General features: G+C 44.6%; 1 protein-coding gene across 1 annotated transcript in view; it reads left to right on the top strand.

Moving 5' to 3' along the window:
• efnb1 (ephrin-B1) overlaps positions 1-16,399 on the top strand; it is a 58,765-nt gene extending 42,366 nt beyond the window's left edge. Inside the window, exons 3-5 of the mRNA XM_075481008.1 lie at positions 4,229-4,321; positions 10,067-10,183; positions 12,350-16,399. Coding sequence (XP_075337123.1) covers positions 4,229-4,321; positions 10,067-10,183; positions 12,350-12,744 — 605 coding nt within the window. The 3' untranslated portion in view covers positions 12,745-16,399. The remainder of the gene's footprint in view (positions 1-4,228; positions 4,322-10,066; positions 10,184-12,349) is intronic.
• Positions 16,400-16,664: the final 265 nt, after the last annotated feature.

Genomic DNA, 16,664 nt, shown 5'->3' with positions numbered 1-16,664 from the left:
GTGCGTGTGTGTGTGTGCACATGCATTCTTGCATGCATGCCAGATCTGCCGGGGAGGGTTATCTCTGGAATCAGGCACATAAACCTAATCTAACCCTCTCTGTGCTCATTCAGGAGTGAAATATTTTGTGCAAATAGGCTCTCTTTTGCTCCTCAGCACTTCGACTCTGGTCCGCTAATGTAAACAAAAACCATGATTGGGAAATGGCAGGTATAAGAAATAGCCATCTCTGTTGTGATGCTCTGTTTGACACAGACACACAGACACAGACACACACACACACACACACACACACACACACACACACACACACACACACCTGACTCGGCTGGGTTTAGTTCCCTGCTTGGCCCGAAATGGATGAAACATCTCTGTGTGCGGCAGTTTTTCCTTGATGTTAAGCGTGACTGATCAGATGCTTGTGCCTGTTTATGTACTGAGTTTTTTTTTTTAAATTTCTTTTTGGAAAATGTGCACATTATTAATGGTGGTTACTGTGACTACCCAGTGCCTGCTTTGCTCGTCTAAGTGGAAGTCTGAATGCTGTGGAGAATGGGGGGGAGGGGGGAGGGGGCGGTGTGTGAGAGGTAGCCAATGAATGTCACCTCTCATCCACTTTCTCATTAAACAACCTGCTCTCTGTCTGTCACACGGGCTGTATCCATCCCCTTTTTCTGTGCTTTGGGCAGATGTTGTGCATGCTCGCGCGCACATAGACACGGGAGCGCACGCGCAGCCCTCCGCGCCGTACAAAAGCAAGCCCCCTGGGCTGGACAGGAATAATAAGCAGTAGATGATTCATGATGGAGATGGGGAATGTATTCAGCAGGACCACCTGAGTGACCTCATTTAGTAGACCTGAGAATAAATATAGACCACTGCATCGCACTCTAGCCTTAGCGCGTGTTGTCTTGGCCAGTCAGCACTGTATCCCCCCCCCCGCACATCTCCTACTCCTCTCCTCGGAGCACCTCGGGGAGCCGTCCTTCCTCCCTGCTCCAAATGTCCTTGTGAAATCTGTGTGCACTGGTGTATTTCAAGAGAGCCTTTTTTCACATATGCACGGTAACATGTTGGGTTTTTAGGCAATGTGCGGTGGTGGCATTTGGGAAGTGCTGGTACAGGAGCCTTTCTTCATGCCAGCTCTTTCCCCTGTAATGCTTTCTCTCGGCTCACACGTTTGTACTGTAGATATTTCCCAACATCAACACTTGGCACCTGGTTTCTCTTACGACTTCAGCAGCTGTAGATCTTTTGTTCTCCCAGCAGTCACTCTGTGGCCAATGATCCACACCCACAAAGAAGGCCTTAAATCATACAGAAACCCCTCTTTGGAGCCAACCGCTTTATTTCCAAAAAGCAGCATTCCTTCATGCAATGACCAGTTCTTTGGGTATTCTGGACTGCTAAGGCTGAACCAGTTTGTTCCACTAAATCATTAGCAGCAGTCCAGGAGTTTCTTTGTTCTCCGGCCTGCCATTGCTTTATCCCCCTGTGTTTTTATCTCTGCCGAGACACACAGGAAGACCCAGTTCCCTAGTTTCCTCTTTCCAAAACACGACATGACCGTCGGCCGCTTAATATCTGGAAATCCAGATTTGGATTAACGTCAGTACAGCGGGATGAAGCGAGGGAGAGGGTTAGAGAGGGAGGAAAAAATGAAAGGGAGGAAGAGAAAAGAGAATGAGAGGCTTTTAGATTAAAAAGAAAAGCTGGCAGTGTGTCCTTGTTGTCGAGGAGGGTTGGGGAGTTTGAAAAATGTGGCTGGCACAGTTTTTCAACGATCTCTGACATGATAGATGTGAACACACTGATTTGAGGCAGGAGTAAAAAAGCAAACAGGAATGTGCGGTGCTTAACCATCTGCAAGTTTTATTTAAAGATGTGCTCCACGTTTTTTTTTTTTTGAATGCACTCAGCAGTTGTCTCTGCAAATGATTTCCGTCTTGACTCGTGCTTGAAAGACGGATTCACATATGGAAATGTGCTTAGGATTGGACACAGTTAATCAGATTATGAATTTCCATCGAACGTCCGGTGAATTATGCGAAGTTTTACATGGCCTGAACGCAAACAACATGTGAAGTGGCCATCTTTTGCAAATCCAGCTCTCCTCCAGTTGTTCGGCTAAACAGAAGCCTCGAAGGGCCAATTTATCACCCCGCCACATCAGTCATGCAGAGGCCTGTTCAACCAGCCTGAAGGAATACTTAATTTAGATGACAGAAGTAAGTTAACACTGAGAAGCTTTGCTTCTCCCCGAGTGGATATAAAATTCGCTCTTTTAGGGAGGTAATTCAGGCGCCTCTGAGCTTGATCTTCAAAGAGCTCATTTTTGTGTAACTTTGCCCTGAATTTTTAGAAATTGACAGAAGAGACGAAATTGGATGTGAAATCGCGAGATGAGGTTAGCACTTCTGGCAGCACGTGGACCGTTCGGGGCAGGGATACAGCGCGCCTTCCTGTTCACCTCGCTGTCTTCGGATGTTCCCTTTGAAACAGACATGCTCCCTGCCTACAATCTACATAAATCCCCAGACTCACTTAGCCTTGAGTGTTCGTTCACATTACTGCCCAAAGTAAATCTCAAATCTTTTTTTTTCCCTTTCTGGTTCCTGCGCAGCACTTTGCTCCGCCGGCCCCTGGTATACATTTCAGTGTCCGGCTCACTCAGTTGTGTTGAGTCTACAACGGTTGGGGGATTTAGCCAAAGAGCTCCTGACATGATGTTATCACAACCAGTCTCACAAATTATCACGCTACCCCCGGACCCTCTTAACAAAATGTTGTGGTTCTGCATGTAATTTAGAGCCTGAGAGTGATCTGATAATGTAACATAATATTAGTGTAATTCATTATTTAGTTTTCTTTAATTTTGCTGAGGTACAAAGCTGAAATCCCACCGGGCAACATAATGTCAACATTAATAATACTTGAGAATGACAGGACATGAATCAACAAGATGAGCACAGCCAGGTTTCAACACAGCTTGATACATGAGTTTATAGCAAGTAAACGCTTGTAGAAGCATTAATATACCATGCTGGTGATTGTAGTGCCTTGTTTGGACCCACCCAGCAACACCCCCCCATGCCTGTAGCTAAGTTTGCTTCTCTTTGTGTCATCATTAGATAAGCACCCTCTCCAGGACTCATCTCATCATAATGAGGGTGCCATCTGAAGCAATCACCCTGGGAGATGGTCATTGAGTTAAGAGGCAGGGGAAGGGGAGGGGTAGAGCCAGATATCGCAGATAAGAAAAAAAAAAAGAAAAGAAAAAAGCTCAATGAAGTGAGACCATGACGAATAATACGAGGAAGAGAAACAAAAGCATTTCAGAGGATGGGAGTGCACTGAAAAAGCAGACTAAAGCCGAGATGGAGATCATTTTGGGGAATTCCAAAATTAGAACTGCCATCGCATGTGCCCACACAGGCGCACGCCCATGCACGCACACACGGCCTTGTGCTTAACTGCTCAGCGTTAAGGTCAGAGTCACACTCTGTCTCCTCAGGTCATTATCGTGAGCCCCTAAAATAGACAGCCAATTGTGTCACAGCCTGTGAAGTGCCTGTGACATTGAATAAACAACCCTCGACCCTAAAGCTCTTCGTTCAAGTCGGAGCGGAACGAGGAGCTTTGAAACAAACGGAGCTGGACTGACACACACATGCTCTAATTTACAAAAGGGACACACAGGCGTGCACGCACAAACATTTAGCTCCCTGCACTACCACCAAGTAGTGACACATGTGGTCCAGAGGGAGTGAGCTGCTGGAGGACTTGGCAAGCAGCTGGAACTCTCGCAGCCGTGCCTCACTGCTGAACTATGCACAGACAGAAAACACACTCAGATATGCACACACACACACACACACACACACACACAAAGGTCTGACCATGTTCCTCCTCTCCACCTCAGCGCCCACCCGCTCTCAGTAGACTGTAATGTTGTTCCATCCATTTGACTTTACTTTCTTGTGTTAATGAGAGCTACTGTGGAGAGGAGCGGGCGGTTGATTGAGGGTGAGGACTGCTAATCACTGGAACAGCTAATCAGTGCTTGTCGTAAATATTGATTAGTTCTGTGCGTTCTGGACGTACTCATTAACCGGTTTGTCATCATCTCTCCTCCCCTTTATCCTATTTCTTTTGCCCACCCACCCCCCCTTTCACCTCCTCCCACTCCTTGTCCTTCAACCCCCCTCTTTTCCGTCTTCCCCTCCAGCAACCTCCAACGGTACAGTCGAAGGCCTGGAGAACCGGGAGGGAGGCGTGTGCAAGAGCCGAGCCATGAAAGTCATCATGAAAGTCGGGCAAGGTAAATGTGCGCTCACCTCACATGTAGAACACAATCCGCCGCTGTTGCCTCGAAGCCATGTTTCACTTTGGTGTGACATTTTCATTTATCGCCGCGCGTGCCCACCATGACTTTGACCAGCGTCTAACGAGACCCGCTCTCGGGAACTGGAAAGTCGTTCTGTGAGCGCGCCGGCCACCAGTTTTAACGTTTTTTTTTTTTTGCCATTTTTGTTTTCCGACATCAAGGTGAATAGCTTCTGGTGAATAGCATTGCATTTGGTGATGAAATTTTTACTCATCTTGATGTGAACCATGATTAACTTTCAGTACAATTAAGCAAATTAGGTCAGGTGAGGCTTTCTCTTTGTGTGGTCAAATGTGATACTAAACAATGAATCATGATTTGCTATAAAAATTAGTTTATTAATTCCTTGCATTTTTTTTTTCTTGTCCTGAAATTTATGTAAAATATTTATATACATTGACACACTTTATAACTTTGTGCACAGGATTTGTGTCAAATTGTTTAGCATCTTTAGCTTACTAAAGTGAATGTGCATTTTGTTGGTCAGTCTCAATATAGATATAATTAGATAAAAGTAGAATATTTTTTTTACTCACTTAAAAAGAAAATAACAGTGTCACACTTGACTTTGTGGCCTCCATCAGGAGTATTAAAACACTTAATGATTAGTTGATAACACATTATGTTATCAAGGTGTTATACGCACATGTGACGTGTGTCAGTCTGAAATCTGTTTATAGATATTCCCGGAAATATTGGGATATGTTTATTTCTGACCATAAAATCCAGTAGTTTGACAAAAACTTTGTTTTTCAACTCAAGGAAAATTTTCTGGAATTCTTTCTGAGCTCATAAACTCCTGAGTTTGTCAGCTGTAACTTATTCATTTCTTCTTCATAATTGATGCTTCAACAAAGTAATTTCCCATTGTCGATTAAAGATTTTATTTTAAATAAATGAGTTTGAATAGAATGAATGAATTGATTGATAATTCAGTTCAATATCTTGTAAATAAAATGAATATGATACAGTTTATGAGATCAAATATCATCTTTAAACCCTGTACTTCTCATTCATGACATTTAAGAACCACTGAGTAGATTTCATGGATGCCTCATGTGAGAAACTAAGATGTTCTCTTGTAATTGTACAAAGAGTTAGTTTTTCAGTATATAAATGGTTTATTTTGTGTTAATAAAAGCAAAATGGAAGCATTAAAAAGGGCTTGCATCAAAAAAAAAAAAAAAAGAAATCTGAAATTTGAACTTTCAGACGCAGAAGATTTAAAGTTCCCTCTTGAATCAGGAGTTGGTTATTTAGCCTTGCCTGTAAGACAATAGGGATATAGTGTGTTAATGATCTGTGTAACACTGGGTCTCCGGTTGTGTTAGATGATTGCAAGTAATCAATGATTAGGGCTGCTTCATGGACTGCGCTAGTCGATTTTCAGGATTTGTGCGTCATTGTGATGAAGTGACCTGATTAATTGGCCATTGAATTCCTGTCTGGTAACATTGGATATTACGTTTCCAGCTGTGCTCACAGAAAATGTACCGTTGCGGCATACATCGTGATATAAAATTACATAGGCCTTTCTGATGATGGATGATTTTATCCATTTTGCCCACCCCTATTGGTAATGTAGACATGTTGAATAAATCTTTTGTATCCATGAACAGCTTTTGCAAATTGTTTAGAAAAGAGATCTCAAAGAAATAACAACCAAATGACAGATGACTTGTGTAGAATAACTCCGCTTCCAAGTAGTGTAAAAGCTCTCTGATGTTCATCGGTTGTGATTCTTCCACAGTAATCACAGAATGAGACTGTTTGAAATTGGTATGTAAGTGCATGGCCGGGGTAAATCAGCTAAAAATGCTGGAGGTAAACAAGCAAGCTTTGTTTAGATATCCTCGGACCCAGCATGTGGTTTGCATCATGCATTTCACTTTTATATGTAGTTCTACTCACTATGCGGACATCCGTATCCTGGGTTTGACAGAGTACAGTACACAGATGTGTTACTCTGTAAACGTTTCCTTCGTCCTCAGTGTGGTTGTTTTGACCCAAACAGACACTAACAGCCATCTGAGAGGAACATCTGCCCGCCGCGGTGATCTGATTCCAGACTAAAAGCAAGAGCTCGCCATGTCAAAAATAAACCGAGACCCGCCGAGTGTGTATGAGTGCAAATGTGTCGGCAGATATTTGGATGTTGGTTTGTGGGATGACAGCAGCGCATCCTGTGGCTGTCCGTGAGAGAATAGAAGCTAACAAGCTGCTGATGCTAGCAAGGTGTGAGTGAGAACAGATTCAGCAGAGGCAGGGAAAAATAGCCACAGCCATCTCGGCAACAGACAGCCGGCGCATTATCTTTCCATGTAGGTCAATTTGAGCGTCTGACAGCCTGGGATTGCAACAGCACGGCAGAGTGACAACACGGCCGCATGAGTGCAGGCGACTCTAAACTATTAACTAGGAGCAAAACAATCCCATATTCACCCGTCAAGGAAAGCTGAAAGGAAATGCCTTTATCGAGGGAAGTTAGAAGAAAGTCAGCCTCAGCTGGGGTTCCGTTGTTGTGGCTCCCCGACTGGTCCTCGACTTCGCCAGAGCCGAGCACTCGTTTCCCAAATATGGTGCACAGCGAGCCGTCACTCACAATCGATATGCCCTAAAAACCCTGTTAGAAAAGATGCTGTCGGCCCAGCTGCTTCTACTTTTAAATCTATTTCTGTGGGTGGAATATTTGATGCATAATATGCCCGTCCAGCCCAGTGGCTATTTGAAGAAGGGCTCTGAGAAATTACAGCGTTGACAGCAACTTTGATTTGGCTGCTGGGTGCAGTTTCTAAGTGATTGTTTTTCCTGAAAACGTAGCAAAGTTTCCATTAATGCCATCTGCACACACATAGGGCCTCTATTTTTTATTATTTTCATTAATCTGCTGCTTATCGTCGCTGCAGAAAGTGTTGAAAAATGTCAAATGTAATTTGCCAAAATGACCAAAGTACTTTTTTTTTTAATAGTTTTTTTTCTTTTATATATATAATCTGACCATGGTGGAATATAACAAAGTACTTTCACATTACTCAAGATCAGGGGACATAAATGTAATAAGTGCGACTTTACACTTCTGTTCTACTGCAATTTATAGCAAAATGTTGTCATTTCATTTAAAAAATTGCAGTTTAAAGACACAAAACATACTTTTATATACATGAAACATGAATCAACATCCATATGACTTTATTGTGTGGTGTTATAGATAAAACAGTTCTCCAGTTTAGTATAGTTACCTATAATCCTGATACATTATATGTCATTGGCTACCGTAACATGAACATAGTCTATTTTTGGCATTGTGTTTTGATAGTTATACCAACATTATTTAGAGATTTCTTTCCCCACAATGTTTTGACAGAAATTCACTAACAAATATTGGTTACTGACACAGTTTTTCTTAGGAGCTCATACCTGCCTCTGAAATATGAGGTCTTTCTCTATTTGTTTGTTTATCTTTAGACACTGAAGAACTTGGGCTCTGGTCAAATGTCTGCACTTTTTCCCCCTAAAATCTAAATTAAATAAGAAACTAATCAATAATGAAAGTGCACATTCTTCACAGGCCCGGGCTCTGCCTTCCGCAGCCGCACGCCGTTGTATTTCCTTTTCATCAAACGCAATAAAACCAAAGCTGTTGCTCGGCCCTGACCCCAGATGTGATTGTGTGTTTGGTTCACGTATCCTCCGTCTCTGCAGCCGAGTGCCTTCTGCTCGCCAAATCCCCAAGATCCTCGCATATGTCCGCTTTCACTTCTCTGCACTTAAAGCTATGGGGTTTTATTTTAGGGATTCATTCCAGTGTGAAATATGCGCTCCTTCTTTTAATGCTACATTTGCAATGCGTTTACATTTAATTGTGCCAACACTCTTGGGTATTATCACATTGAGTCATCTGTCTCTGGCAGTTTCTGTGCCAGAGACCAATGAGTCTTCGCCGCTAATTGTGCTTTAAATGCTTTGTGTTTTTTTTGTTTTTTGTCTGTAAACCAATAAGTAGTTTTGAAAGAAAAACAAAAAGGAAACTGATGGCAGCCCTTATTTCATACATACAATGCTGTTCGGTTGTCTGTTTCCCCTCCACCACATCATGTCAACGGGCTTATTAGAAATATGTTGACTCACGCATCTCTCCCCTCGTGTTTTCTCTCCACCTTCCTCTCCCAGCATCCACTGTGTCCCTCCTCTATCGCTCGATCATTGCCCCTCACCCCCACCCCCCACCCTCTCCCTCCTTCTGGCGGGTTGGCAGTTCTGAGGTACTTGCTGTCTGCATAGCTAAGGGAAATGTCAGCAGCACGCGCAGAAAAATGGGTCAGAACATTAGAACGCTCCCTGCACATGCTCAGTGGTTGGCACAGTGTTGAGGCTATGTGCACGGAGTGAGTCAGATCAGTGTGTCCTCTCATATCCTCTGTCATGCGTGAATGTTCCCACTTCTCACTCCTGTCTCCTCTCATCAATTATTGACAGCGCACAACAGCTCACGGCTAAGTTCGCCACGGCTGCAATCAGTATGGAGCGCGGCTGTGGTCTGGACATAGAGAAGATAGAGGAATAGAAGGGATTGGATTGTGAGGAGAGTGATTTGTGCTCAACCAAATGGATGCAGCCATTAATTTTCTCCTCCTTCTTTTTACTCGTATGTGTCCGACATCCCGCACCCAAATCCACTCAAGACTTTGCTAAAGCTGGTTGAAAGTCAAAAATTGACTGCTGGACTGAGTGCCCCTCTCCAGCCAAACACGCGCCCGTGCACGGCCACACACACTCGCCACAGGGGACTCAAATACAAATTGCCTCCCCACACGCCCTCCTCTCTTTTTCTCATGCACACACCCCTCAAGCAGGCCTTCGGGCAGATGCAGATAAAGCCTAGTTGAAGAAGAATCTGATAGAGTGCCGTGGAATCCATCTGGCTGGTTTGTTAATAGCGTATAACCGTCTTCTGTCTGCCGGCCCTGCCCTTGTGAAAACCACACTGAGGGCCCACCAGTGTTTGCTGCACAAAGACTTCAAAGTGTGTGTGCTGAAATCACAACAGACAGCACATTCAACCCGCCCCCTCCGCTTCTCCTCCTTTCCTCCTCTCCTCTTCTCCCCCCCAATTTCTTCCTGTCCTCATATTATCTCCCCCTCAGAAGTGTGTCTCCTCCATGCAGAGTTAAAGCCAGGGCAATAAATAAGGCATATTATGGCCTTTTAACGTGATGAATAATGTAGAACAATAAAAAGTTAATATATAACTACTTTACCCCCATTCTGCCAGGCCTAAGTGTATTGTAAGTATATTGTAGGTGTGAGCTTGTGTGTGTGTGTGTGCATGAGGTGTGTGTGCGGGCTACGCTCCCACGAATGTGTCGGTGTTGGAGATGCCTGTCTGAGTGTTTGCCGAAGGAGCTGCTGATGTAGATGTGAGCTCATTTTTTACGACAGGACAGGGATATTGGTGTGTTTCACAGCAATCGCAAATTCGTCCTTCCTCCTTTTTGTGCTTTCATCTTCTCTCCTGACACACTTTCAACACATGCACAGATAACCTTCTCAGTGTATAAAAGATATATCAAAAGATAATAAAAAATAATCCGTGCCATTGTGGGGAACAACTCATTGTAATTCAGCGCATGAAGCCGGCCAAGACTGAGTTTCTTGTGTGTTTTTTTTCATTTCCCACAGACCCAAATTCAGGGAACCCCGCGGCTCCGGAGACCCCAGAGGACAACGCCATACCGGAGTCCAGTCCCAGTCCGCCCGACCAGGGTCAGATTGGGCCCGTGTTGCCGGGAAACTCTGGTAAGCAGACTGACAGACCAACATTGTACCCATAAACTGCCTTTAAAGTCGCCTCAATGGTGCTTTCTAGTTTTTAAAGTGCAAATATTTTAGTAAAGCAAAGGCCACAAGCGCTCCACTTATAGTTAATCACATTTAGCCTTACAAGAGAAAAATAAAAATAATAGTTCAGCATCTCAAAGTCTATTATCTCTCGTGTAGCTTTTCCATGCTGCAGGCATTTTTTTATGGGGCGAGGAGAAGGGGGCGTCAGCATGCTGAAGTACTTGCAAAACCACCACGCAGAATAAACTGAAACTCTCCAAAATGCAGATTGCAGGGAAACAACATAAAACCGCACCCTAAACAAACACAGCTCACCCTGAGTCACAGTGGGTGTGCTGCACCCAAAGAGACTCAAAGACAGACTTTTTTAATGTAAGTCTTTTTAAAATCTCATTAGAATTGCAGATAAATGAGTATTAAAAGGAGCGGTAATTGAAGAAGTCACTCAAGCCTCCGCTGATGCTTTTGTTTCCTGTTTTTGCCGACAGGTTTCTTAGCCGCCTTCCACGGGAGGAACTACTTCTTCTTCTATTTTTAGACCGCTCCCCGACACTAACTTTATGACTTACTCCACAACTTCGATGCCACAAACTTCCTCCAAGTCCAGACTGTTCCGCCTGTCCCAATGTGATAAGCCCAAACTTATTTCATAATTGCTTATTTGACATTAGTTGCTCTAAGAAATGTCACTTCCCCTCCCATACCGTTTTTTTTTTTTTTTTTTTTACCTGCCTGCCATTGTAAGCCCACTTATTATGTCGAGTGAGGAATCGGAGGGTGGAATGAAGGACGAGTCGCTGTGGTTTGAGGGGCTGATATTTCAGGAATGAAATTTCTGACAGCCTCTCCTCAGCTCTCAGAATGTACAAAATTCCTTCAGCGTCGGATTTCACCGATAAGGCCAGAATTGGTAGCTTTCAGTCATGTCATTTGGTGGCGATAAGGCACAGGGCGCAGTTATCCCTTTATCAATAAATGGTTAAGTGCAAAAGTGGTTGGCCCGTGTGTAGAGACAAAGTCATTAGTGGGGATGGCAGTCTCCAGAGGTATGAGACTTTTGTGTGCCTGTTGAGGGTGAAGGGTGAAGGGGGGTCATGGACAGTAAAAGAGTGATGGCGGGGGGGGCGAGTGCTGCTCTTTGGCAGCAGCTGCGCGCATACATGGAAAACAGATTTGGTTCTTCTCAGATTTCAGTCACCAAAGGAGCCAGCCATTCTCTTTCCCATCCAGTAACAACCCCCCCCCCCCCTTCTCATATCCCTCCCATCCTGAACCCCTTAAAACAAAGGGATAAAACAATATCAGATGTTCAGATATGCCCTCAGTATTTTTTTTTCCATCCCTCACTTGGCTTTTGCCACGCGAACGTGGCCTCGACATGTTATACAACTTGCCCTCGCCCGAATCTTATCAAAGTGTGAATCTTTATCAGGTGGAGTGATGACTACACATATCATTGGGAGGCTTTTTTAATGGAGCTGATTCACTTAGATCATATCAGTGGGACTGTTGCTCTGTCGAGCAAACAAAAAGCTAGTATGCTCTCACAGCTGATTTGGTAAGATCTGCACATGACAGGACTGGCTTACTGTAAATGTCGTGCTGTCTCTAAGGGACTGCATGAAAATGACTTTGTGGGGGGGTGTTCTATCTCCTGTTAGAAATAAGTGAGAACCTTGTTGGCACATTAATATTTTCTTTGGATCTACCCCCCTCCCCCTCCCCGGGTGGTTTTGTCACTTCGATATCTTAATCAGACAAACAAATGGGGTCTCTTTGTCTCAGCCGCTCTTTGTTTTATTTGGTGGTATTATTAAGTAAACTGATCACATAACAACCATAATTTTGTGCAGCTTGTGCACCTTCATATTCAGCATTTTAACTCCTCCCCGAATTTTCTACACATGGCGAAATCCAACACAGAACACATGAAAGGTTCGATCATTTTTTTTAAAAGGTGATAAATCTCTCAAATGTGAAATATGACATAAAACAGGGATACAAGGCAGGAGTTTTCTCCAAAAAACTTTCCTCCCCTCTGCGAAACTGTAACTTATGATTGTCTGCCTTCCCTGACCTTCCGCTCCCTAAGCCTTCTCTTTTTTTTGTTTCCCCTACTAGACCACATGAATCAAGACCAGTCTGGGTCCTCTTCAAGCTCAGATGGCATCCTTAACTCCAAAGTGGCCTTGTTCGCCACCATCGGGGCCGGCTGCATCATCTTCCTGGTGCTCATCCTCCTCCTCGTCATCCTCCTCATCAAGATGCGCAAGCGTGCCAGGAAAAATGCCCACTCGCAGGCCCGCCCCTCGGCGCTGTCACTCAGCACGCTGTCCAATCCCAAGCTGCCCGGCGGCACGGCCGGCACAGAGCCCAGTGACATCATCATTCCGCTGCGGACAGAGAACAACTACTGCCCTCACTATGAGAAGGTGAGCGGCGACTATGGCCACCCAGTCTACATTGTCCAGGAGATGCCTCCGCAGAGCCCTGCCAACATCTACTACAAAGTCTGACACGCTTCGCACAGCCAGCGACTCGGTCAGGAGAAAGGGGGAAAAGAAAAAAAAAGAGGAGCGCTTGATTTACGTTCTTGGGAAGAACACTTTCCTTCGCATTCTGGGGACTTGCTTCCTCAAGCCCCTGTTATTTCTACCACCTGCTGCACAAATCTGGAGAAACACGCACTGACCAGTAACCACCAGGGTTGCGAGCTGACTGATGAGAAAGGTTTATTCTGTTTGTTTGGGTTGTCTGACAATCCCCACCCTCCCTCCTCCTCCCCCTTCCCTCACCTCCCACCCCCCTGCATCTCCCTGCTGTGTTCCGACAGAGAGGGGGGAGGGGCCGGAGTGACCAACCAACCAACAGATGGAACTCTTAACGGATGAGATAGAACTTATCTCAGCTCCCCGAAGTACAGTCTGTGCTACACCCAATTAAACACACCATCCTAGCACACTAAGCCAGGCGGAGGAAGACACGGGCCTGAGCGCCACTCAGCCTGCCGTTTGTGTGTGAGCAGAAAGCGTGTGTGTGTATGTGTGCGCCTCTGTGCATGTGTGCGTGTGTGATAGTCGGGGCCCCCGTGCTGGGCCAGGAAACTCTCCAGATAGCTCAGGTATCTTACACAGTGTGTGAAATAATGTGCTCCTCTCCCTTCGCACCTCTGATGTTTGCCTTACTTACTATTTTTGATGGAGGATTTCCTTGAACCCCGATTCAGTTCACAAAGCAGTTGTATTTTGTTAGACTTTTTCCTACAAGTGCACAATGTATAGAGTTACATAGATCATCATTATTACTCCACCTTCTCGCTGCCCATGTCATCCATAGCTCTTGTGTTCTTTTTCTTAAGGAAGTACCTTGACCCGGACTGTAGATGTCGAGGTGTGTATGTGTGTGTGTGTGTGTGTGTACGTGAATACTCCCTTATCCGTTGCTCCGATATGAGTTTCACCATTACTGTGGTATTTATGGCCTGCTTGTGTGTATTCCAGGGTGTGTCCTCTGTAATGTGTGTATGTGTTTGGGCATGTCCAGACCAGTTTTCAACGTGGGGAGACTTCATTGGCTTTGCAGTAGAACACTACGTTACTGTATCCTAAGCTTCAAAAACAGGACAGACAGAGCGATACGCCGACAGAGAGACAGAAGAATCCTACTGTCTGAAGGGCTTTCAGGTTGGTGGTTTCTAAGACAGGCAGATTGGTATTTCTTTGCTCTATCTTGTGGTGCCACAGTTTAAGCATCAAACAGACAGGTGGGCGTCGGTGGGACGGCTGTTACTGATTGGCTGGCCTACATAGGTAGGATATCCTATATATAAGTTGAATGCAGAGCTACGGCTGAACACTGGGATACAGTATTGTCAGATGCCAACTGGCTGCCATCTGTAGATGAGTCATCGGAGTGCACAGTCAGAGGTGTCACCAGCGTGTGACAAATCTATGTGCCATCTTCATGCCCACACTCGCCAGCCAGGGAGAAGAGCAGCGGAGCAAAAGAGAAAATGTTCTTTTGACTTGGCTTTAACCTGAAGAAGATGACGGCGGTGGGAATGAGGGCGAGGGGGTGATAGGTAAGGCAGGAGTTTGGGGAGGAGGGGTGTTTAGGATTCATTTTTCCATCCTCTCACCAGTTGGGCTGTGAATTAAAAAACGCTGCGCCGAATATTCTATAGTCAAGGTGTTCAGCCAGCGAAGACACTGCAGCCCAGCTATCACACAGCCCAGGGCAGCCAAACGGGATTTACTGCAGCTGGATGCGCGGGGAGGACGAGGACGAGACCGTTTCTGTGTGAACATATGGGTGCTTATGTGTGTGAGGGCTTATTTGTTGCTTTACTTGCAGTTTCTCTCCGTGTATGCGTACATGTGTGTGTATATATGCAGCTGAACAGACTAGTTTCTTGGACTGGGACATGCTGCCATGGCAGAGAGCGCCGCAGTCCTGGCTAATGATGTGTGAGAGGAGAGGGGGGCAGATAAGGACAGCCATTCTTCAGCACAGAGACACGAGCTGTCGTTCGACACACACACACACTCACGCACACACACAAACACACTGAGACTGACGGGTCCAGGTCTATCTCTAGTCGAACGGTCAGACTTAATGTTTATTCTCTGGCAGAGGCACCTATTATCCTCTTCCACATACAGCACCACGGCCATCCACCGACAGAAACTGCTGAGTTAAAAGGCAGAGCAGCTTCAAGACTCCGGGAAGACTCCAGTGGCTCTTGCGTGTCGTTAACCTCGGAGTTAACAACCAAAACAGCTGCTGCTTGTGCTTTTGTGGTCCTGTGTTTTAACTCAGCATGCAGCCCTCAGTGGCCCTCTGCGAAACGCATCTAGAGCATATATTTTTGTTTCGGATCGCTGCGCATCCATTCAGCTACACCAGCTTAGGGAGTCATTACCAAATTACCACAAACCATATCTCATTTTCATTCATCCTGGTGACCACTTAATGTTCTTTGAATTTTCGGGGGGGAGGGAATTAAAAGAAGTAAACGGGAGAAATGTAAATATATGGATAGAGCCCAATTTAAAACGTAATTTCACCTGAACACTGCTCATAAGGAAAATTTAAGATTAGATTTTTGTAATGGAGGATGTTTGTAAATAGCTGTCTTTTTAAAGTGTGTTTTGTATGAATCCTTGCATTTTTGTCTCTGCGACATGTTTTTATTTTCTTTTCCTTTAGATTGAAACTTAATATTGCAGCGATCACACAAGCTGTCTTTTACGCAGCATCCAGTATTGTCAAAAAGTCTTTGTTACCACATGTGTTTATGAAAAGAGAAAAAAAAAAACAACACAAAAACCTAGAGTTCAGAATTTTTTATTTTTTTTTCAATTTTTTTTTTAATTATTATTATTACTTTGCCATTCAACAGGATTTATAGAAATTGTTCAGGACTGAAGCTTTGTCGCCAAGTGGCTCTGAAACAGATCGCTCACTGAAACTATGATGATAAGGCCCCCCCTTCCCTGTTGGAGAGGGCACTTGACTCTGCATATGAAGACTGTGTTATTCCGCTCCCTTTCAATTATCTACACCCTCCACTCCATTAAAAGATGTGACAAAAGCATTTTTGGTCCAAAAAGATGAATCTTATCTCAGTTTTAGTAAGTCCACAGGACCAGATAGGGAGAGACGCAGAGAAAGACGAGGAGAGGCAGGAGAAAGGAAAAGGAAAAGAGGCCATGTAAGGGAGTGTGACCGTAGTGCGCCGGCCAATAAATCATCTGGTTTACTCCACTCATTATCTCCCAGGCGGTCCTTTGTTTTAAAGATGCTTTCTCCTTCTCTTTCTCTCCGGCCGCCCCTCTCCTTTGTCATCCCTCTCTTCCTAATTTCGCAAAAGGATGTCGGTTGCCCATAGTATGAGCCTCACTGTAGGTGGATTTCTGCTCTTGTAAGCCACAGTATTATTTTTTAATGTGCATGTGAAAGCAAAAACCTGTTGAATTGATTTCCTTTCGTTTGAATCACAACTGTCAAGTTTTGTTATTTTATTTTATTTCTTCTTTTTTTTCTTTTCTTGTCGCCATTCACTTATTTGCCGCTTCTCAGCGTAACCTGTTGGCACCAGCTACAATGGAAATAACGTTCCACCAGTTTGGAAACTACCGCATATTGATAAATAAAATTTTTCCCATGGAACTTGGTCTGGAGTGATCTTATTTATCTTCCTTTTTTTTTTTTTTTTCCTCGAGGGTTTATGAATGTCCGTCAAAGATTTCATTTCCCATCTCATTGACCATCTCGGAGCACAAACCAGCCGCCCACGCGCACAGCAACTCCCAAAAACCCTCACCTCAGGGGTCAGTGCTGCGCAGATGGGTTTGTTCCGATACATTAGTCAGATTGAAATCACAAGCAGGCTTCATAAATTCATATTCAGGGAATGTGGACACGCCTTTTTGCA

Source organism: Odontesthes bonariensis, chromosome 13 (assembly GCF_027942865.1).
Source record: "Odontesthes bonariensis isolate fOdoBon6 chromosome 13, fOdoBon6.hap1, whole genome shotgun sequence".
NCBI classification, from domain to species: Eukaryota; Metazoa; Chordata; class Actinopteri; order Atheriniformes; family Atherinopsidae; genus Odontesthes; species Odontesthes bonariensis.
This window is presented reverse-complemented; position numbering and strand designations above follow the sequence as displayed.